We start from the raw sequence: 22104 nt of genomic DNA, 5'->3' as shown, positions 1-22104 counted from the left end.
TATATACACTGTCAGCTAGCACATTTGCTTATTTCCGATCTGACGAAGAAGGGCAACCTTCGAAAGCTAATCAAGAAATGTATTAAGTTATGTCCAATAAAAAAGGTATCATCTTATTTTCTTTTCCATGTTTTATTTTGTTTGATTTCTATTGATAACCTTAAGAGTGGACTAACACGGCTACCACACTCCTCTACTTAAGATGTGTAAGGAGGAAAGTGGCAGTTTATGTGAAATACTTTCTTTGCCTGTACTGACAGAATATGAATGGAATTATGCAGTTCGCATAGGGCTGGTCTAAGACTACTAAAATTTGGCCCTGACATTTATAGCACAGTGGCCCAAACCAAGCTATACGGTCTCTTCATGTTCCAGTCTAACCAGCTAACTGGACTTTCCTCTTCTAGCATTTACCACAGTAGCCAGATTACCAGTCCAGGCTATGGCACATATTTATGTGGATCTAGGTTTTATGCAGGCATGTATAAGTAGAGCTGAACAGTTTGTACAAGTTATTGGATAATTTGGAGTTCATTACTGCTTATTTCTCAGATCACATAATTAATGAATCTGTCAGATCCTTCCAAGTGACTCTGATGTGGCCATTATCAGACAAAAGACTAGACTCAGTGGACCATTGACATGGCACTTCCATTTCAATTTCTTGCTGATTGCCCATTGCTCAGTATGCTTTGCTTTGGTTATTGGTGTGACACTTTGAATGGCTTGCATTAAAGCGACAATGCCTTCTGCACACTGCAGGAAAAAAAAAGTCATAAGTAGAAATGGTAATGGAGAGGAATCCTTTTAATAGACCAGAAAAAAAATACAAATTGAAGCGTGGCCAGCATTGATCTCTCCAACTTTCTCTTCATTAAAGACTTGTCAGAGACTAGTTTATTGCCCTACAGAGAAGGGAAAAGTGCACAGCTATTGAACACAGAGTTAGTGAAGGTATCAGTATTGGGATTTGTGTCCCTTGTTTTTACATCTTTTGTGCTGTAAGCCATAAGCCTTATTGTTCAGAGTTAATGGAATAAAGATTGTTGTAGGCTGAGAAATGTATATACAGGTTTGTAGTCTAGTTAGATATTTACTTATTTTGCAGACCATGTTAGAACATATTCCTGAGCAAGAAGAGATGAGAGCATTCCCTGGCCCACTTACCAAGTATGTTTCTGCATCCTTTTGTAAATATGTTCTGCAATTAATATTTTATGGAACTGTATAAGGTTGTCAACTGAATTGCTTTCTCATGTGATAGTGGTGTGTTTTCTTTAAGAGATGAAACCCACAAAGTTGATGTCATCAATTTTGCTCAGAACAAAGCCGCATCTTGTTTTCGGAATGAGAACTTAATTGATAAGGAGTCTGCAAGTTTGCTGTGGGAGTTGATTGTTCTTCTGTGCAGACAGAATGGGGTAAGGAGTTTTGTCATTCTGTAAGTATTTTTTTTCTTGATTTAATTCATAATTTTCCACTGTGATCAGCTATCAAAAACTCAGGGCACTAGAACAGTTCCATAGCACCACACTGTGGGCCCTTTTTACTAAGATGCATTACAAAAATGGGTTTAGTACATCCTAATATGGACTTTCCTTTGTGCTAAGCCCATTTCTAATGCATCCATAAAATAGGGCTTTTTTTTTTTTTTTTTTTTGGGCAGGTCATGCACTAACATTATCAATCATCCTCAACAGATCAGTCCAGGACTTCTGGGTTTGTGTCCATTTACCAGCAGGTGGAGATAGAGTACAGGGCAGTGTGCAGGTTACCCAATTCAGGGGCCCTTTTACTAAGCTGCAGTAAAATTTGGCCTGTGGCAGTTCAAGCACATCTTTTGGACCAGTTTTTTGCCGTGTCCTGGTAAAAGGACCTTTTTTAAGGGGCTGGAAAATGGACTTGTGGCAAAATAAAAACCAGCGTATGTCCATGTTTGGCTTGAGACCTTAGCGCCACCCATTGATTTAGTGGTAAGGTCTCACACGCTACCCAGACGATAGTCATGCAGCATGCGTCCACTGTCGTTTACCGCCGGATAAGTGCCCCATAGTAGAAAATAGAACATACTTTCTACCACGTGTTTTTGTTGCTGATTTGGCGCATGCTGGACTCTTGTAGATCCTTAAGCACCTTTGTAAAAAGGCCCCTCAGTATTTATCTCCAGGAAGTGGAGGATTAGTTTCTTTTTCAGCTCTTGGTCTACTGTTTTGTTCTTCTGGTCTGTAGTTGTGCTGGGGAGAAAAGCTTCCAGCTGTCTGCCCTGCTAGGAAGCATCTCCTGTGGTACTGGGTCACTCCCCACCCGCCTTTACATTTGTTCCTCCTGATGGCTCCTTCCTTTTTTGATTGCTGAGAGAAAAAAAAAGATTAATACCAAATGAGTGGAGAGCTTTGACAGTGCACTGAAGCCTGACAGTAACCTTTGGTTTGACAGAGAAACCTCTAGATCTGAATCTGGCCAGTATTCTGCTTCTCCAGTGGTGTCTGTGGTGGTAAGATTTCTTACGCCTTGCTGGTCTCTCCTGATTTATGGCTTTCTTGCTGTACTCTGTGGTTTTTAAGCCAGATCTTAGCTGATTTATGGCACTGCTGATAGAGGCAGTTAAATGCTATTCCTGCCATGGTACTAGGTGAGCCCCTTTGGGACAGTGGTATTCGTGCATTCAGCCCCTATGGTGGCAACCAGACAGTGAAAATCATAGAGGAAATTCCTGGTTCCAGTGCTAAGGAAGTTTGTTTTTCTGGGAGACAAATGTGCTTCAGCACAGTCAGTTGCTTCAATTCCCTCAAAGTACAGAAATATCAGTCATTTTGAATTGTTGACTCAGAAATACTGCTTCACTCTGTGCAGTTGACTTTAAAGGTTCTGGAAAATTGTAGTCCCTTCTTTCCTGATTTTGTATTCCTGCTTCATCAGGTTTATTTATGGAAAAAGTCTTAGGATTCCCTAGATAATCCTTCAACTTCTATAATGGCAGGTACTAAAAAGCCACATAGAGCCTTTCTAATGCATCTAGCTATGCATGAGTTAATTTCAAGGGAATGGGATTCTTCAGATGCAGGGCTTAAGTGTCTCTTTCCACCTCAAAGCTGTATCCCCTGCTACTTGATGGAAAGGTTAATCTTAAGCAGCCAAAGGTAGATGGCCTTGTTACAGCAGTAACAAAGATGATGATACTGGTTGAGGGAGGCAAAGTACTTTAAAGATACTCAAGAGTGTAAAATAGTTGTCACAATACGCCTAGCAACTACCTGGGGTTAACCCTGCGGCCACCTGGAGGGTCTGTCCCCAACACTGCTCAGGTCTGTCTGCACCTGGGCATGTTCTAGCACCCTCCTCCCACCGACTGGATTCAGCTTGCCTCTGGGCTAGTCTCCCACTCTCAGGTTATTCACCGGTGATTTGTAGGACACTCTAGGGGTCCCACAGCTCCCAGAAAGCACCCACAGACTCAAAAGGACAAACCAGGATTCTTAGTCAGTCCAGGACAGCAGAGTCAATAAAGAAGGTTTATTGTCACAGAACTTGAATAGGAACAGAAAAAGGTGAAATCAGCAAGCAATAGCAAGTAACTAAATATGGATCAATTATAAAATTATCTAAACTTTTTTTTTTTTTTTTTTTTACTACCTGGGTAGTACTTGGGAAGTTCAGGAAATACAGTGCTCACAGGTTATAACATATAACTGCTCACAGCGTCTCAGTAGAGTGATCTTTCTCTCGTCGCTCCCTGGCTGAGACTGGGGAAAATCCAGTACCTTCAGCCTTGATTTGAAATCCAGGGCCAATCAGAGCCCTGGGCATCAGTTTTGAAAGTAGCTACCCAATTGTACTGCAGATTGCCTTTCTAAAAGCTGAAACTGAAAGAGAAAAAGTCTTTTTCTGCAACAGCTTTAAAACTCAAAACAAGCACCATTTGCTGGCAATTAGGAAAAATACACAATGAAATAATTAATACAGTTTCCAGGCTCAGAAACCCACTTTTCCGTCACAATAGTCTTTAAGCTTTCCTTTTGAAGTAGCTTCTTTGTGTGTCCAAACCTTAGCATGTAGTTCTTACATCACCAGAGCTGGTCTATGCTGGGTTCAACAGGCTAAGTGCTGCTGATCAGGACACTGAACTTGTCTCCTCTGGAATTCCCTAAGTTGGAGGCAAGCTTGACTTAACTTGATGATGCTTTCTATCATCTCCTTCAAGCATTGATGAGGGAAATGGCCTTGGCAGTTTCAGCAAAACATCTTTTGTGGCTCAGGAATTGGGTTGGTACTGCATTTAAGTCCAGGCTCAGTAAGCTGCCTTTTAAGGGTAAGCTCTTATTTGGTGGTGGTCTGGAGAAATTGCTCAAGGGTCTAGGAGACACTCTTAAGCCTCTGCAGCTTCTGCAGGACAAGCCTTAAGCCCTCTTCTAGGTCATCTCATTCCAGATTGCATTTTTGTGACACATAGAGGCGTATTTTCAAAGCACTTGGACTTACAAAGTTACATAGCAACCTATGGAACTTTGTAAATCTAAGTTCTTTGAAAATGAGCCCCAAAGCGTTATAGATCGGATATTCTGGTTCCTTTCAAAGAACCCATTTTCAGCACAGGCAGTCTTCCCTTTGAGGCGATAAGAGAGTCAGGACAGCCTTCTCATTCCTCTGATATGTCCTGCCCATCACAGTGATGGGGGGGGGGGGGGGTCCAGGGCCATTCCTCATGGGGCTTTCTCAACGAATGGACCTTCATAAAATCAGATCAGTGGGTACTAGAAGTGATCAAACATGGTTACATACTAGTTTGTTTCTGCCCTCTTGCATATTCCTTCTTAGAATCTCTTTGCAGAGCTCTAGCCTAACAGGCAGTAAAATCCACCTTACAGAGTCTTTTAGATTTATTTTTATTACATTTGTACCCCGCACTTTCCCACTCATGGCAGGCTCAATGCGGCTTACATATACAGGTTCTTATTTGTACCTGGGGCAATGGAGGGTTAAGTGACTTGCCCAGAGTCACAAGGAGCTGTGCCTGAAGTGGGAATCGAACTCAGTTCCCCAGGACCAGAGTCCACCACCCTAACCACTAGGCCATTCCTGTTCTGAAGATTGATTGATTGGGATCTAGGAAGATGTTCCTTCCTTTTTGGGTACCACAAAATAGATGAGTTCCAGGATAGGACGAAATATTCCAAGAATATGAACCGAACTGTGCAGGCAGCTCATTTCAAAATGGAAATTCTGCAGTCAGTGATTGCTTTTCATCCAAGCGAGTTCTTAATTTTTCTAGATCACAGTAAGCTTATTTCCACATTCCAATTTGGCCACTTCCTCAGCTTTTTTTTTTTTGGTGTTGCAATTTTAGGAGGCCACCATTTGTTCCAAAGCAGTACCCTTTGGTCTTGCCACGGCCCCCAGAATCTTTTCCAAGGTCATGGTAGTGGTAGTCGCATTCCTCAAGCATGGGGAAGTCCAAATTCATCCTTATGTGGACAATTGATCAGGGCATCTTCCCATCAGAAGAGTCTGGAAGTCATCACCAAGATAGTGATTTGTAGACTCTAGAGTGGATAGATCAATTTCTCCAAGATCAAACTAACTCCCTCTTAGTCTCTGGAATACTTGGGAGTGCTATTCGATTATGGATGTTAAAAGGTTTATCTGCCAGCTCTTGGGAGTTGCAAGTTAATTACAAATCTGATTGCTGCTGGAGCAACTGAATCCACAAGCTTGGGACTATATGCAGGTGTTGGGGTTGATACAAACAGAACCAAGATAACACATTGGAAATAGCGTGCTCATAAAATTGATAAAACCATGAAAGACCAAACAGGTCGATCACTAATCTTTATATTAAGTTGATTGGAAAGAGCAGTTCAAGCTTATTTTGGGTTCTTTGAAACAGCTTGCCGTGAAACAAGGTCCATGTTGGGACCCTTGTAAGGAATCTAATTAGCTCTTTCCAGTCAACGTAATACTAAGATAAGTGTTTGGGTTTTTTTTTTTTTTCAAAAAAAGGTTCATATATTTTCACAAATAGGTTTCACTTGTGTGCAATGATTATATGCATAATTTAGACAAGCAATTGATCTGTTTGGTCTTGTATGGGTCTATCAATTTTATGAGCACACTTCATTTCCAATGTAAGCATTGTTTGATATAGATTTAGATTTTTTTTGTGTATGAGTGTTCTCTGTGGATCTTGGTTCTGTTTGGATGAATATTTTCCTTTCAGAGTTAATTGTATTATTCTTCTTTGGTATTTGGTGTTGGGATTGATGGCAGAGACATTGGATCTTGTCCCATGGTCAAGAGCACATATGAAACCTTTGCAAAAGTCTCTCCTGAGTTGGTCACCTGGGTGTCAAAGATTACAATCCTCACCTTCTTTGGATATTTCAAGAGAAAGCCAGTATGTCCTGGTAGCTCCAAACTCATCACCTACAACAGGGAATATATCTAGTGGCCTCAGATTGAATAGTGGTAACACAGATACCAAGTGTTTTTTTTCTTTTTTCAGGTGGGAAGCTCATTGCCTTCTCCAGATAGCTGAGAACAAATGATTTTCCAATGAAGTATCTTGGTCAATCGCTTACCTCAAGCTCAGGGCAATCAGTACACAGAACACTACTGGCATTTCTCAGTTTGGTCCAAGGGAAGCAAGTCCGAGTCTTTTTAGACAATGCAACAGCAGTTTATTATATCAACAGGTGTGGGGCGGGGGGGGGGGGGGGGGAAACTCTGCTGGCCTTAGAGGCCAGTACACAGCGATGGAAACCGGATTTTTCAGTTTCAACTGAAACCAAACTAGCAGCAAAAATTCACTGCACAGTTTGGGCCAAAACTGAAACCAGTATGTCACCCCGCCTTCCCGCCCCCCCCCCCCCAACCAAAAGCATCTCTTTGGGCCTACCTTAGAAGTCCTGGTGGTCCAATGGCGTAGTTGGGGCAGGAGAGATCTGCGGTCACTCCTGCCCATGCCAGCTCCAAATTAAAAATGTTTGCTGAGCCCTTTTAAGGTAGGCCTGGAGAGAGCGGTGCTTGTATTTATTTTATTTTATTTTTTTTTGGGGGGGGGGGAGTGGCAACCGCTTTCGAATTGGGGGGGGGGAGGAAGGAGTTTTGGTTTCAGCTGAACATGCATTTGCACTTTCAGCCAAATATCGAAACATCGACAAATCCAAATTTCAGACCAGTTTCGGCACCAAAGCCAAAACCGACATTTGGTCGGTCTCTAGAGGCTGCTTTTATCTTCAGGTAGGCGAAGAATCATCTGATGATTTTCAGCAGTGCACAATTCCAGAGCAGTTAAGTGTTTAGGCAGTTTACCTGAGCAGGTATTCTGGATCTGGTAGAGTGGAAACTCTTTAGGGTAGCCACCTTCTTCATCAAGTCATCATGGGGTCTCCTGTTCTGTATCTTATAGCCATGAGGCACATTGCTAAGGTGCCAAAGGGTTTTCAGTCATCAAAAAGAATTTGGGGGGAATAAACATCTCCCAACTGTGGCCACGAAACACTCTCCTTCACGTATTCCCTCTGTGGCCCATGGGGCAGAGTGCTTCACAAGATTTGTGTATCATTCGTAACTAGTGATTTTATTGACATCAGACTGACCCAGAAGACCCTGATACTCAGACCTGATTTGGCTTCAGGTGGATCAGCCATTGTATCTTCCTCTTTGCAAGAGTTTCTTGTTTCAAGGCCCCATTCTAATAGAAGATCCATTCCCTCTTTGATTTTATGGTGTGGTTCTTGAGAGGTCAAGGTTGAGGAAGAAAGATTCTGTACAAACCCACAAGTCCTGACCTGTTTTGTTGAGATTAAAGGAAAGAAAATTAGCAGGTAAGCACTAATTTCTCCTTTTTGTATATATATTTATAAATTGAAAGTGCCCTTGCCCAGAAAGCTCACATTCATAATTCATAGTGGGTTCTGCTAGGTTTCACAGCTTGTTTTCTGACACTAGCAAGCGTCTAAATGTAGAAGTTCATTTCCTAGTTGAAAAACTGGTACAAGTTTTACGAGTTAACATTTTGTTAGTTGTGTAACTATTTACAAAAAATGTTCTGGTATCTGCTGTGTTTGCAAAGAAAGATCCTGTAAATTCAACCTTTATCACAGACCTTAGGTAGGGGAGATTTTACAAACAAGGTGAAAATATTTTGAACATTATTTATTTTCTTCTCCTCTTCCCCCCATCCCGCGGTCTTAGACTGTTGTGGGCACAGACATCGCAGAACTTTTGTTGAGAGACCACAAGACAGTGTGGCTTCCTGGGAAATCGCCCAATGAAGCCAATCTGATTGACTTCAATAATGAAGCAGTGGAACAAGTAGAAGAGGAGTCTGGTGCCTCCCAGCTCTCCTTTCTCACCGACACAACAAACAGTATAGCCAGTGACGAGAAAGAGATTGAGAGATTCCGGGAGCTCTTGCTCTATGGTCGGAAAAAGGTAAACATGCGTAATATCTGTATATAAAAATTGGAAAAATGTATCTTTCTCTAGAATATCTGTTGTTGTTGTTGTTGTTGTCGTCATTCATTGTTCCTTGGCACCTGCACCAGTTTTCTCCACTGTCTTGAACCATCCATACATACAGGAAAAATAGACCTGACCCAGGCCTTCTCCACCTCTTAGCTCTGTCTAAACCTAATTAAAAGTCGTTCTGTCTGTAGGATGCATTAGAATCGGCCATGAAGCACGGCTTGTGGGGTCATGCCCTGCTGCTTTCCAGTAAAATGGACAGTCGTACGCATGCCAGAGTCATGACCAGGTAATGTATAATTGTAGTTTCCTTAATTTTCTACCCCTCTTCTCCACGCTGAGAATAATGCATGTTTAAACTAGTACATTTTGTTTGCTGGTTCTCTTTTCACAAATGGTTATGAAGTACACTATGTTTAGCTTCAACAGGCCTGAGCATCTAGACTAAATGTCACTGGAGCCCTTATTCTCTGCCTTTTTGTAGATTTGCCAACAGCCTTCCAATTAATGATCCCCTGCAAACTGTTTACCAGCTTATGTCTGGAAGAATGCCAGCTGCATCTACAGTAAGTTCAAATTTAAAATTTCAGAGTTGATGGCAGGTATTACAAACCTTATATTAGTGCTAAAACTGCATTTTCAATTTTTAGTTCTCACATGTCACGTAATTTACTTTCTGAGGAATGGACTGAAAATGACATTGTGATGAATGTGGATGAGCCAGAAACATTAGAGATGGAAGAAGGGGCATGACCATGACACTTAGAGGTGTGAAAGGCAGAAGTCATAGGCTGTATGTGATAAAACTTGCATGTCTGTGTGAGAATGTGTTCTAGGTATCTGACCAAAGCCACTGACAACTAAAAATAAAAGTGTATATAAATTCTCATTTTTTTCTCAGTACCTCTGCTGTATAATATGCACTTGATGCTTTTAATAATATAGAAAGCAAAACACTGTCCATCTGAATCCTATGGAACTTTGAAAATGAGCCCCTTAGATACTCAGGAACTGTGCCTATGTGAGGTTACAAATCCAATAACCTGTTAATTGTAATAACAATACAATAACTCCTTGTGATGTTTTTGTAACATCTGTCTTAGGTATTATACATGTTGCCTAATAATGCTTCAAGGTAAACTCGTTCCTTGCTGTGTAACGATGTGGTATTTTATCATAAAGTATTTTCAAATAAAAACAGGGAATGAGGAGTTAGTAAGATTTTGTAAACAAAGGAGATGTGTGATGAGCGCCTCTTCAAGCATATCACTAGATGTGGGGTTTGAAGAAGTTGCCTGTTATGACTGGTATACATTTAACTGACCCAAGGTTGCATTTGTGATTTTTTCCAGTGCTGCGGAGATGAGAAGTGGGGGGACTGGCGGCCTCATCTGGCAATGGTGCTCTCCAACCTGACCAGTAACATGGATGTGGAAACCAGGACTATGGTCACAATGGGAGACACCCTGGGTATATGTTCTGATGTTACATTACAGTACTCCCTAGAAAGCATTCCTGTAAAAAGAGATGAGATCTCACTAAAATTAAGGGTTGATCATGGCTTGTTAATCTTTTCATAAAACACATTTTGATGCTCTTCTTTGGTTATAAACATTATTTCAATTAAAATTTGTATTTCTTATTCTCTGTGGGCATCATTTCTTTCAGTTTCTAAAGGCCTTTTAGAAGCTGCTCACTTTTGCTACTTGATGGCCCAGATTGGATTTGGAGTTTATACCAAGAAGACAACCAAACTTGTTCTCATTGGTTCCAATCACAGGTGAGTTAAACATACTTCTCTGCGCCTTATTTAAAAAAAATGTTTGATTTGTATTTTTTCAGCAGTTTTGATATACTGCCAATAGGCCTGTATATAGGCAATAGTATTTATTTATTTCTCTCTCTCTTTCTTTCTCTCTCTCTCTCTCGTTTTCTAGTTAGCAACTTGTTGACTACAATATGTTTTATATATTTTCCAGACTCTTTTTAAGACGGTACTAAATGCTACTTCCCTAATATCTGTCTGTAAAATGTAAATTTGAGTGATCACAGTATTTTGAACAGCTGAGTTAATTTTGTTTTACATTTTTCTGGAATAGTTTACCATTCCTGAAGTTTGCCTCCAATGAGGCCATTCAGAGGACTGAGGCCTATGAGTATGCACAGTCTTTAGGTACACAGCCATGTTCTCTTCCTAACTTCCAGGTGCGTATATCATCTTGTGTGCTCTGGATTCTCACTGAGGTGCCCCCCCCCCCCCCCCCCCCCCCCCCAAAGTGTTAATTTTTCTAATTCTGTATGGAAGCTAAGTGAAGTCAACTTGTTTTGCTTGTTTAGATAATTCTGATTACCAGTAAACTTTTTGAGGGGAAAGGTTTTAAGCAGATCAGTCTTGGTACAACTTTTTTTTATAAGGTAAAACAATAGAATTACCATTTTTAATCTGCTTTACAAAGTGAGAAAATAGGCTTATGGGATGGCCATATCTGTATGCTTAGAGCAGCAAGTGGAGAACCAGAGAAACCAGGCTTCAAATCTTTGCTTCTCACCCAAGGAGACAAGCAGCCCCAGTGCAAGTCACTTCAGCCTCCGTTGCTTCTGGTGCAAGCAGATTGCAAGCCCCCTTGAGTAGGGAAATTACTACAGTACCTGAACTGTAAGGTAGCATGAGCTCAGATTTGGAAAAGGCAAATAATTAAATCTAAAATTCAGATCTCTCTCCCTACCAATACCTGTTGTATTCAGTGTCCTCGCCACACCAAAAGGTCCAAGAGAATCCTGGTAGGGGCAAGTGTTTAGAATCTGCACTTCCATTAGGTCCCTTTCCACTATTCCAGGACTTGTGGAGATAAATAAATAAAATAGCTTAGTTCTGTGTTCTTTATTAGGGTTTATTTACCACCTGTTTGAAGAAATTCACTCAAGGCAGAAAAAGTCAAACATAAGGAATAGACAGTTACAGCAGTAAAAATATTCAAACAATATAAAATAAGCATTGTATGCTACATTACAACTGGCCGATGACCAATCAGTACTAATTAGCAATATGCCGTATATCCTTAGTCAGCTAGCCTAGTATCTCAATATTTTCTGTCTCCAGCAGTTGGATGGACATAATTTCAGCCTCTGGTTCTGAGTGCTTTGCTGCTGGTCCAGTTGGTTAGCTGTTTCCCAGTTGAGTGCTGGTGCCTGGTACTTGTAGAGTCATATCTGGAGGTTTCAGATCCCTGTCTCTGATGCCCCACGGTACCTCTTCCTCCTCCCCTACCTGCCTCTTCTCTCCTGAGCCTACAACAACTTTACAACAACAACAAAAGAACAGAAGTAGGCAGAGAGTGGATGTTAAGGCACCTTTTGGAAAGTGTTGAAGTAGTGGAAGTTGAATCCTTTCACAGTAAGGCTTGTAGAGACAGTGAGTTGGGGGAAGCTGACAGTGATAAGTCCAACTAAATTTTCACTCTGATCTGCATTCTGGGCTGGGTTGGGTAATTCTTTTGTGTTGAAGGGGAGGGGGGAGCCTTCTTCCTCAGTGCCTGCGAACAGTGGCAGCTGTGCTGCAACAGACTTGGCTACATGGCGGCTCCCGCTGAAGCAGTTAAGTGGTGTTCTCACTTTGGAGTCTGCGGGTGTCTTCGTGCCACTGCAGTGCATGCAAGCGAGGAATCCTGCAAGATGTGGTTGAATCTGCCACTGAGATTGTGCGCAGCAGTGGGCTTTGCTGGTGGAGTCGGGCTGTCCTGTTCAGCAGACGTGTGGTTCCCCTCAAGAAACCCTAGGAATGACAGCCATTTTGGTGAGGCAGGCAGTGGAACGTTGACTCCTGATCTTCCTGCACATTCTGCAGCCTCCATTTTTCCGCCTCAGGGCTCAACAGAGTTGCAGCATTGTGGGCTCATTCTGTTTTCTTGAGTTTGTTTTACTTTTACATTAAGCTTATTTTCTGAAACAAGGGCAGGCTATAAGAACCCTTCAGTATTTTTGACAGCTGCCTCTCCAGCATTAAGAAAGTCTCATTTAGGCCTCCAGGAGGTGGCTGAGGAAATTTTTTTTCTCATCTTGTTTGTCAGACAGAGCCTCAATGTGTTCAGAGGAACCATCCATGAAAGAGAGGGATGACCTGAAATTCCTGCAGTTCTTTAATAAGGAAGAGTCGAGTTAGTTAATTTCTAAGGTGCTGGTGGTCCTTTCCATCAATGAGCCATCAACTTCAGGTACAGCCTGCATGTATTATGAAGAGCCTTTGGAGTCCCTCTAAAGCCTTTCCCGTATATCCTGACAGTTAGTGCCTGATTATGGCAGAGTGGATCTTCCCAGACTCAAGCCTTAAAGTGGGAAGGGCCATGGCGCACCTTTATCCTTTAGTTCTCGAGGAAAAAGAGAAGCTGCGGCTTCCTAAAGTGGACTGTTAGTTACTACGGTGATCAAGAAGACTACTCTGCCTGTGGATGGTGACATTGCTCTAAAGAAACTCAGGATAGGAAGCTAGGAAATGCTTTGAAGCAAGCATTTGAGGTAGATGCCCTAAGTCTTCAGGTGACCATTTGCAGTTCTTTTGTGGTGAGGGCATGCCTGAAGTGGAATCAGCAGTCCAGACTGCAGGAAAGCCCCCATGCATCTCAGAGGCAGGTTTTACTTACTTGGCGGATGCTATTTATGACATGCTTTGTGCCATGGCCAAGAGGATGTCTTTGGTATTCACTGTGCATGGACAACTCTAGTTGAGGGATTAGGCCATTGATGCTTCTAAGTCGTGCATCAAGCTGCTTTTTAGAGGCAAGTTAAGGATGTGGGAGAGACTAAGCCCCAATGATTACTTGAGGACAAGCCTAAAGCCTCTGCTCACAGTAGTCACTACAGACCTGGCTGTCAGCAATTTGGACAGAGGTCCTTCTTTGTCATGGCAGTCTTCCTTTTGTGGAGACAGGGAAACAGGAAGTCTGCTTTTTACAGTCAGCTTGGGGGTCTTGGCCTTCGCAGTGCTGCAAGGCTGGCCCACTCTTCTCTTTTGGTTGGAGGACGACTTCAAGAGGTACAGGAAGAGTGGGCCAAAATCACTAGACCAATCAGTTTTGGCTATTCTGAGGGAAGGTTACAGTCTAGAATTCTCTTGCCCAGTTGCTCCTCTTGTCTCCTTGTCAAGGAGATATCAAAGTGGCTCAGATTCAGGCTATTATAAATTCCTTCCTGGCACTTCGAGCCATTGTGCTTGTTCCTGTGACCGAACAGGGCCCGGGAAGGGAAGGTAGTCCATCTACGTCATTGTCCCAGAAATGGAGGGCACTGTTAGTCTGGTTTTGTGTCTTAAGAGCTTGAACCACTGCCTCCGTGTCTTCCATTTTCAAATGGAGACATAACAGACAGTCATTGCCTCGGTGCAAGCAAGAGAGTTTCTCATCGCTCTTGACATTGAGGCGTATTTTCATATTCCCATTTGGCCTCCACATGAGCTGCACTTTGTGGTGCTCGGCCATTGCTTCCAGATTAGGGCTATGCCTTTTGGTCTACAACTGCTCCGAGAACGTTTTCCAGGGTCATGGTGGTGATTGCAAAATTTCTTCGACACCAAGGCATCAGAGTGCACCCTTACCTTGGATGATTGTCTTATTCATGCATCCTCATATAGCTTATTCATGCATTCTCTTATTGGGACAGTGTGACAGCGATGTCCAAGGTTGTTCATCTCCTTCAATCGTTGGATTGAGTGCTCAGCTTTGATAAGAGTGGAGTCTGACACAGACCCCTGGAGTGTCTGGGCATTCTCTTTGACACAAAGAGGGAGCCGGGTGTTCCTCATGGGGAATGCAGGTGCTTGAATCTGATGCAGCAGATTCATTGTCTCTTCCTTCAGGACAAGTCCCAGATCTGGGACTTTGTCCAGGTTTTGGCCTCCATGACAGCCATGGAGGTGGTGCCCTGGGCATGGGCGCACATTCGCCCACTTCAGGAGGCACTGCTCAGCCACTAGTCTCCCAAAATTACAGCCTTTGTCTTCCTTGGACATGGACAGTCAGGTGGCATACACTGTGGTTGTTGCTGAAGAATCTCACCATTGTTCCATTTCCTATAGCTCAGTGGGAAATAATTACCACAGATGCCAGCCTGTTGGGCTGGGGTGCCCATTATAAGTTTCAACTTGCACAGGGCACTTGGATGTAGGAGAAGGCTCGGTGGCCTATCTATTGCTTAAGAGTTCAGAACAGTTTGAAAAGCCTTGATCACTTTTGCTCCCCTCCTTACGGGGATCCAAGTGATGGTGTTCTCCAACAATGTAACAGTGGTAGCTTATGTCAACAAGTAGGGAGGAACCCGCAGCTGTCAATGGAGACCAGCTTGCTCTGAAGTTGGGTAGAGAAGAATCTCTTTTGCTTTTCAGCAGCACACATTACAGGCTCTTGGAATGCAGAAGTGGATTTCCTCAGCAGAAACTCCTTGGATCTGGGAGAATGGAAGCTGTCCAGCAGTGCGTTTCAGTAGATCGTGGGGCGCTGGTGTGCTCCATATCTGGGCCTGATGGCAACGAAGAACACCAAAGTGCCCAACCAGATTTGCTGGGCCTTAATGCTCTACTTCAGGCATGGCTGGACAGTGAACTGCTGATTTACCTCCATGTCCGATGGTAGGCCGTCTGCTAAAAAGAGTGGATCTGCGTCAAGGCTGGGTGATTTATAGTGGCTCCAGGTTTGGCCAAGAAAGCCTTGGTATGCGGATCTGGTGCGGCTGCTGGATGGAGACCCTCTCCAGTTTCCTCAGGGTCGAGGTCTCCTGAGACAGGGCCTACTTTTCATGGAGGATCCCTCCCCCCTTTGGTCTTAAGGTTTGGCAGTTGAAAGAGCTTGGTTGAGGCGGAAAGATTCTGATTCGGTTATTGCGACCTTGCTACAGACGTGGAAACGATCTACCTTCACAGTATATGCCTAAGTGTGGAGGACATTGGAAGGTTGGTGTGCAGAGAGTGGAATTGCCCCTTTCTCTTCTAAGTTGCATACATCTTGGCATTTCTCCAGACAGGCTTTGCTTTGGGTTCTTTGAAGGTGCAGGTGGTGGCCTTGACTTGTTATAGGGGCCGTCGACAGAACAGAGGAGAATGGAGGAGTGGCCTAGTGGTTAGGGTGGTGGACTTTGGTCCTGGGGAACTGAGGAACTGAGTTCGATTCCCGCCACAGGCAGCTCCTTGTGACTCTGGGCAAGTCACTTAACCCTCCATTGCCCACCGCATTGAGCCTGCCATGAGTGGGAAAGCGCGGGGTACAAATGTAACAAAAAAAAAACAAACAAAAAAAAAAATCGTCTTTGGGCGACACACCTCGATATTGTCCAGTTCTTGAGAATGGCAGTCCACCTGTGCCTTCCTTTTCATACACCTTGCCCAGAATAGAAACTCGTTGGTCCTTGGAGCTCTTCAGAAGCCTCCATTTGAACTTCTCAGGAGGGCTACCTTGAAAAGTCTTGCACTGAAGGCAACATCCTTAGTGGCTATAACTTTGGCATGCAGTATTTCAGAACTCCAGGCCCTTTCTTGTAGAGATCCTTTTGTCCGGTTTACTGAGGCAGGAGTCTCCCTGAGAATGTTTCCTTCTTTCCTTTCTGCCTAAGGTGGTATCATGTTCCATATTAACCAATCTGTGGAACTGCCTTCATTTCACAGGAAGGACGGGGGATGCTCAGTATTCCTCCTTGAAACTCCTTGCTGTATGGAGAGTTCTTAGATATCTGGAGGTCTCAAATGAGTTTAGAAAAGCTGACAGGATTTTTGTGCTTTTTGGCAGAAAGTTGGGTCTGATGGCGTGAAAGCCCACAATTATTAGGTGCTGAAGGGGATCATTATGTCAGCCTACATGCTGCGGGGAAGCAGCCCCCATCTGCATTGTGGCTCATTCATTCTACAAGATATACAGCTGCCTCCTGGGCAGGGACTACTTTGGCATCCCCAGTGGACATCTGGAAGGTGGTGACATGGTCAACGCTACATACTTTTGCCAAGCATTATAGGGTGTATTTTGTGGCTCATCCGGAGGCCAGTTTTGGTGCTTCAGTTCTGTAGGCAGCAGTGCCAGGGGCCCACCCCCTCTAGGTATTGCTTTTGAACATCCCACAAGTCCTGGAGTAATGGGAAGAGATGCAATGGAAGGAGAAATTAGGCCTTACCTGATCATTTTCTTTCCATTAGTCCTCCCCACTATTCTAGGAGCTCACCCATGATTCTGAGTTTTGTTTTGGGTTTTTTTTTTTTTTTTTTGAAACAGTGCAAAGAGATGTATATGTTGTTTTCGGTTGCTTTTTGGTGGCCTGTTTCCCTATCTGATGCACCCTCTCTCTACAAGTTGTCCAGAGGGATGGCCCTTTTACTGAATTGAATCTGTCAGTTTGTTTTATTTTTACAAATTAAGGTGGTGGTTGTATTTTCTTCTGCTCTTGTCCATACCGTTTATCTTGGTAAATACTGAGGTATTGGACTATCTGACTAAGGCTATATGGCACAGCTTAGTTCTCTATCTCCACAAGCAGGTTGATGGACATAACTATTCCCCATAAGTCCTGGAATAGTGGGGAAGGACTAATGGAAAGAAAATTGTCAGATAAGGCCTAATTTCTATATTTCATGCATATCCTGAAAAGTAGCTCCACTAGCGTTGTGGAACTTCTTGAGCTTTTTAAATTTTTTGAACATTTTTTAATAAATACCAAGAAAGCCATAGTATTTGAAAGGTGGTTAATCAAATTTTAATAAACATAAACATTAGCAGGAGAACTTTATAATGGGAGTAAGCCTCCCAAAGACCATAACCTTTTGGAAACCAGATTTCACACTGGAAATTTGGAACTATTTTAATGAATTACTGACTGTAGAATACTTTTTTTTGTACTGGCAGAAAACTGATAAATCCCTCTGGTATTTATAGTTTTGTAATGTGCTCTGTTTAGATCTGGTTTACAGAGAGAAATCTGGTCATTTGGGTTAGAATAGCTGTCTCTTCTAAGTATTGCTGCTCATGTATGTCTTTTCTAAACATTGCTGCTCATGTGTACTTCTTTTTTGTTGTTGTTTTTGTTTTTTTTTAATAGGTGTTCAAATTCATTTATGCTTGCCGATTGGCTGAAATGGGACTGGCTGCACAGGCATTTCATTATTGTGAAGTCATCTCCAAAACAATTATAAAACATCCATCTTATTACTCCTCAGTGCTAATCAGCCAACTTATGCAAGTAAGGCACAGTGTCTCTTTTGAAATTTGTGTGATAAATGTTGTCTACATAAATACATTTTGTAGCCTGGTAGTTCTCAGCAACAGAAGGTAGACCTTAAAAATATTGATGGGGGAGGAGAGCAGATGATAGAAAGCCCTACTGGTAGGTGAGACATTGATGTCTCTGCTCTGTAAAATCCAGTCCACACACAAGTTTGAGGTTCACAGTATATTTGCTTTCATTTTGGAAATAAACATAGGATCACAAGCTTCAGACAAAATCCTAGTTTGCATTCATGTCTCCTAGAAGCAAGCGGCAGGAAATTGCTTCTTGCACTTTGCACTTGCTGTTCTTCTCCAACTCAAGATCTTAGCTCAAACAGGAAGCCACCAGTGGGGAGGGGGAGGGGAGAGATTAGCTATGTGATTCAGGTGAGTACCACTGCTGGATTTCCATATTTTCTAGACTAATGGGAATCATCCCAAAGATCTATAATCTTTGTGTGGTGATTAATATAGCATAGGTGAATTTTGCCAGCAATGACTTTTGGATTCAACAACACAAAATATTTGTAACTATTTTTGGAAGCATTAGAAACATTTTCTGGTGATCATTTATACAAAATAAGGGGTTTGCTCTGCGACCTCAGTCTGAACCCTGAAGCAGTAAGGCCCCGATATTGAGACAGTGGGAGTTAGACCAGCTAACTTCTGTTGTTGTCGGTGAACCCGGAAATTCAATGCTGGGGCTGTATCCGGGCACCAGTATTGAATTTCCAGGGTTTTTGTTTGGCACCATAGACATAGCTGGTTAAGTCAATATTTATTGGCTGATTGGCTAGGTTCTAGCAGCCAAAGATAATCTATTTACGCAGGACTGTCTGGCTGCTAAACTTAATCGTCAGCCAGTGAAAATCAGTGGTAACTGGCTATGTCACAGGACATAGCTGCTGACCGGTATATTCAGCGGGAGATAGCCGGTTCCTGGCCGGTTAAATACTTTTGGATATCAGACAGTAAATGTTTACTTCATTGGATCATTTCATTTTCCTGGGATAAACTTCTGCAGGTCTTTACTGTCTCAGCTTTTTCCAGGGAGCCTCCTGGAAACAATTTCTCTCTAATAATCACTATTTCTGTAGGAGGTTCTCAGAAACAGAGTTACATGGAATTAAAGCAATTCCATCTGTGCCAAATTTCAAACTATTCTGAAAAAGGAAGGGGGAAGGTAGGACTTAAGGAGTTTTAATATTTGCATTGCTAATAGTATTTCCTCTGATGTGGTTTTGTAAGGGCAATGCACATACAGTATGTACCACTTTTTTTATGAACTTATCCTTTTGTCTTACAAAGGGCAATTTTTTTCAAATAGTCTACAAAGAGACAGAATCGGCATATACTTTCTATGCATGGACTTCATACTGGTTTTCTAAAACAGTGCACTCTATTTTCACTTTTAAACTTGTACCGCAAATATTTGCTTCTGCTTTTTGTACACAGTTTTTTCATAGAAAATAGGCACACGGGATTCAAAATGCAACTCGTGCATGTAATTTTCTTGCCCAGACCATGCTGCTTCTAAGTTCAGCCAAAAGGTACATGTGAAATGCTGTATGTACCTTTTAGCCCTTCTGCATAAATCATGCCCACCCCACAATGTTAGAGGATTTTAACATTTATCTTGACAATAGTAGCTCCTTATTTGCCATTGACTTCATAAATCTAATATCTGACCTCAACTTAACCCAACATATGCCTTCTTCAACTCACCAGTCTGGCCATGTTCTCTGAAGAAAACACTTTCTGTCTCTTCTACACGATCGCTTAATTGGTCAGATCACTCCCTCTTACTTTTTCACTTTTCAAATCTCACCCTTGCCTCTACTCCCTCTCCAAACACTTTCTTTTCTAGAGAAATCACATATTACTGCTTCTCTCTCTGACAATCTCCAACTAGATATCTTCTCCTTCACCGCTCTAACTTTGGAAGAGCAAATTACTCAGTGCAATTATGATCTACATAGTAACATAGTAGATGACGGCAGAAAAAGACCTGCATGGTCCATCCAGTCTGCCCAAGACAAACTCATGTGTGTATACCTTACCTTGAATTTGTACCCGTCCTTTTCAGGTCACAGACCATATAAGTCTGCCCAGCAGTATTTCCCGCCTCCCAACCACCAGTCCCGCCTCCCATCACGGGCTCTGGTACAGACCGCATAAGTCCGCCCTCCCCTATCCTCGCCTCCCAACCACCACCCCCTCTTCCCCCCCACCTGCTCCGCCACCCAATTTCAGCTAAGCTTCTGAGGATCCATTCCTTCTGCTCAGGATTCCTCTATGCATATCCCACGCATGTTTGAACTCCGTTACCGTTTTCATCTCCACCACCTCCCGCGGATTTATAACTCTCTTGCTCCCTCAACCTTCATTGATGGTTCCAATTCTAAGTGTCACTTTGAACCCTGGTACTCTCCAAGTTACACTTCTTAAGACGACAACTTCATCAAACAGAAAGGAAATAGGTCAATACCCTCAATCATTCTTCTCTCCTTAGCTTTAAATCAGTGGCTCTTACTTACAAAACTGCATTTCTTACAGCCCAAAAATCATACTACTCTACTAAAATTACAAAAGCCCTGAATATGGCTATTTTATATCGTAAAGTCAGTAACAACCTTTAAGAGCTGTATTGGCCAACCAGTGAAACACCTTCCCCCATCTCAACATTTAGCAAATTTCTTTCAATCCAAAGTTGATAAACTTTCTAGTAGTTTTATTCCCAACTAGGCAGAATCTATCACTATTAGAAATAGGAGGTCCCCCCAGAGGTCAGATGTCAACCTGTGGCTTTGGGTTCCTTCCTTTTGGTCCCAAGTTCACTTCTTAGGGGCAGGAGGGTTTGTAGCACAATAATACACCACACAAGTGTGGCTTGGCAAAAGATATTTTATCTAGAATTAAGCTTATAGCGCTTAGGGTAGAAAGATAATACAGCCGTGCTTCAGTGTGTGTCAGGCCTGATGCCTTACAGTGAATGAGAGTCCCTGTAGATGTGGAATGGAGGCAAGTGGGAGGGTGTGTGTGTGTGTGTGTGTGTGAGAGAGAGAGTGTATGCATCCCTCTTTGTCCCTCTTTGGGGTTTTAAATCTGAATTCTTTTCCCACACACCGGGCTCTGGTGTAATTTGGTTTGCTTTGATCCTATGTCTCCTGATTCACCAAGGAAGTGTGAATTCCTGTGAATGAGCACAGTGGTGTATGTATTTCTTTTGTTTTCTTGTGCAGATTCTGGTCTATTTTATTGCTCGGAATCACAGGTGTTTTGAGACATCCTGTCTTTCACGGACATTCCCAGGGGATCAGATTATGAGGGGAGGAGGGAATGTTAGAGCTGCTCTCCCAGAGGTCTTAGGCTGATACAGAGTAGGCCTTGAAGCATTTGTTAGACTAGCTCTTAAGGCCTTGCACAGCATAAGGTAATGCTGACAGTCACTACATTTGCCACTATCTCAACATCTACTTCCAGTTCATCTTCTCCCTGCAGTACTTTATCCGATTTTAAAGTACCATCTGAGCCTGAGCTTACTAGGACTCTGTCCCACTTGCAACCATCGGCCACTCCTTTAGATCCTTTGCCCTCTTTCCTGGTTAAAAGGCACCAGATGCTATTGAGCCCCTTTCTACACTCCATGGCTACTTTATCCCTGATTACAGGATTCATACCTCAGGAATAGAAGCATGCCATTATTTACCCCAAAATTAAAGATCGCAAACTTTCTTCAACTAATCCTTCAAACTACAGGCCTATCGCCAACTTGCCTTTCCTTGTAAAGATAATCCATCATCCATTCACAACTTTTTCAAAACCAGTACTTTACCACAATCAAACTGGTTTCTGCCAATACCATTGTACTGAAACAGCACTTTTGAATATTTGTTACTTTCTAGACAAATCCCATTCAGTAATCCTTCTATCTCTGGATCTCTGCAGCCTTCGACCTTATTGATCATTCAGTTTTGCTTTCTCATCTGGCTTCTATTGGTGTTACTGGTCAGGCTCTCCATTGGTTTGAGTCATACTTAGCAAATAGGCATTATACTGTTCACTCTGCTAGTATGCGATCCCAACCGTTCTTTTCCTCTGGTGTTCCACAAGGATCCATACTTCCCCCTTTACAACATTTTCCTCGCACCTCTCCTTACCCTGGTGCAATCTATAGAGTTAACCATATTTGTTTATGCTGATGATATCATAAGAACATAAGCACCGCCATACTGGGAAAAGACCAAGGGTCCATCATGCCCAGCATCCTGTCTCCGACAGTGGCCAATCCAGGCCTCAAGAACCCGGCAAAAACCCAAACAAAACAAATTTTAAATTAATAATGTTCACCTGCCCTATTGGTCCCACTGATCCTTCTGATCTTTCTTCACTTAACACCTGACTTAAA

At 42.6% G+C, this 22104-nt stretch overlaps 1 protein-coding gene across 4 annotated transcripts in view; it reads left to right on the top strand.

Annotated features, from left to right (window-relative positions):
- SEC16A (SEC16 homolog A, endoplasmic reticulum export factor) overlaps nt 1-22104 on the top strand; it is a 106464-nt gene that overhangs the window by 52620 nt on the left and 31740 nt on the right. For all 4 annotated transcript variants that reach the window (XM_030207637.1, XM_030207638.1, XM_030207640.1 and 1 more), the window contains exons 9-17: nt 1109-1170; nt 1283-1421; nt 8194-8433; nt 8658-8755; nt 8951-9032; nt 9819-9936; nt 10135-10246; nt 10566-10671; nt 17530-17670. In XM_030207637.1, the coding sequence (XP_030063497.1) occupies nt 1109-1170; nt 1283-1421; nt 8194-8433; nt 8658-8755; nt 8951-9032; nt 9819-9936; nt 10135-10246; nt 10566-10671; nt 17530-17670 (1098 nt within the window). The remainder of the gene's footprint in view (nt 1-1108; nt 1171-1282; nt 1422-8193; nt 8434-8657; nt 8756-8950; nt 9033-9818; nt 9937-10134; nt 10247-10565; nt 10672-17529; nt 17671-22104) is intronic.

Source organism: Microcaecilia unicolor, chromosome 6, assembly GCF_901765095.1.
Source record: "Microcaecilia unicolor chromosome 6, aMicUni1.1, whole genome shotgun sequence".
NCBI classification, from domain to species: domain Eukaryota; kingdom Metazoa; phylum Chordata; class Amphibia; order Gymnophiona; family Siphonopidae; genus Microcaecilia; species Microcaecilia unicolor.
Note: the sequence above shows the minus strand (reverse complement) of the source record. Positions and strands in the feature narration are given on the sequence as shown.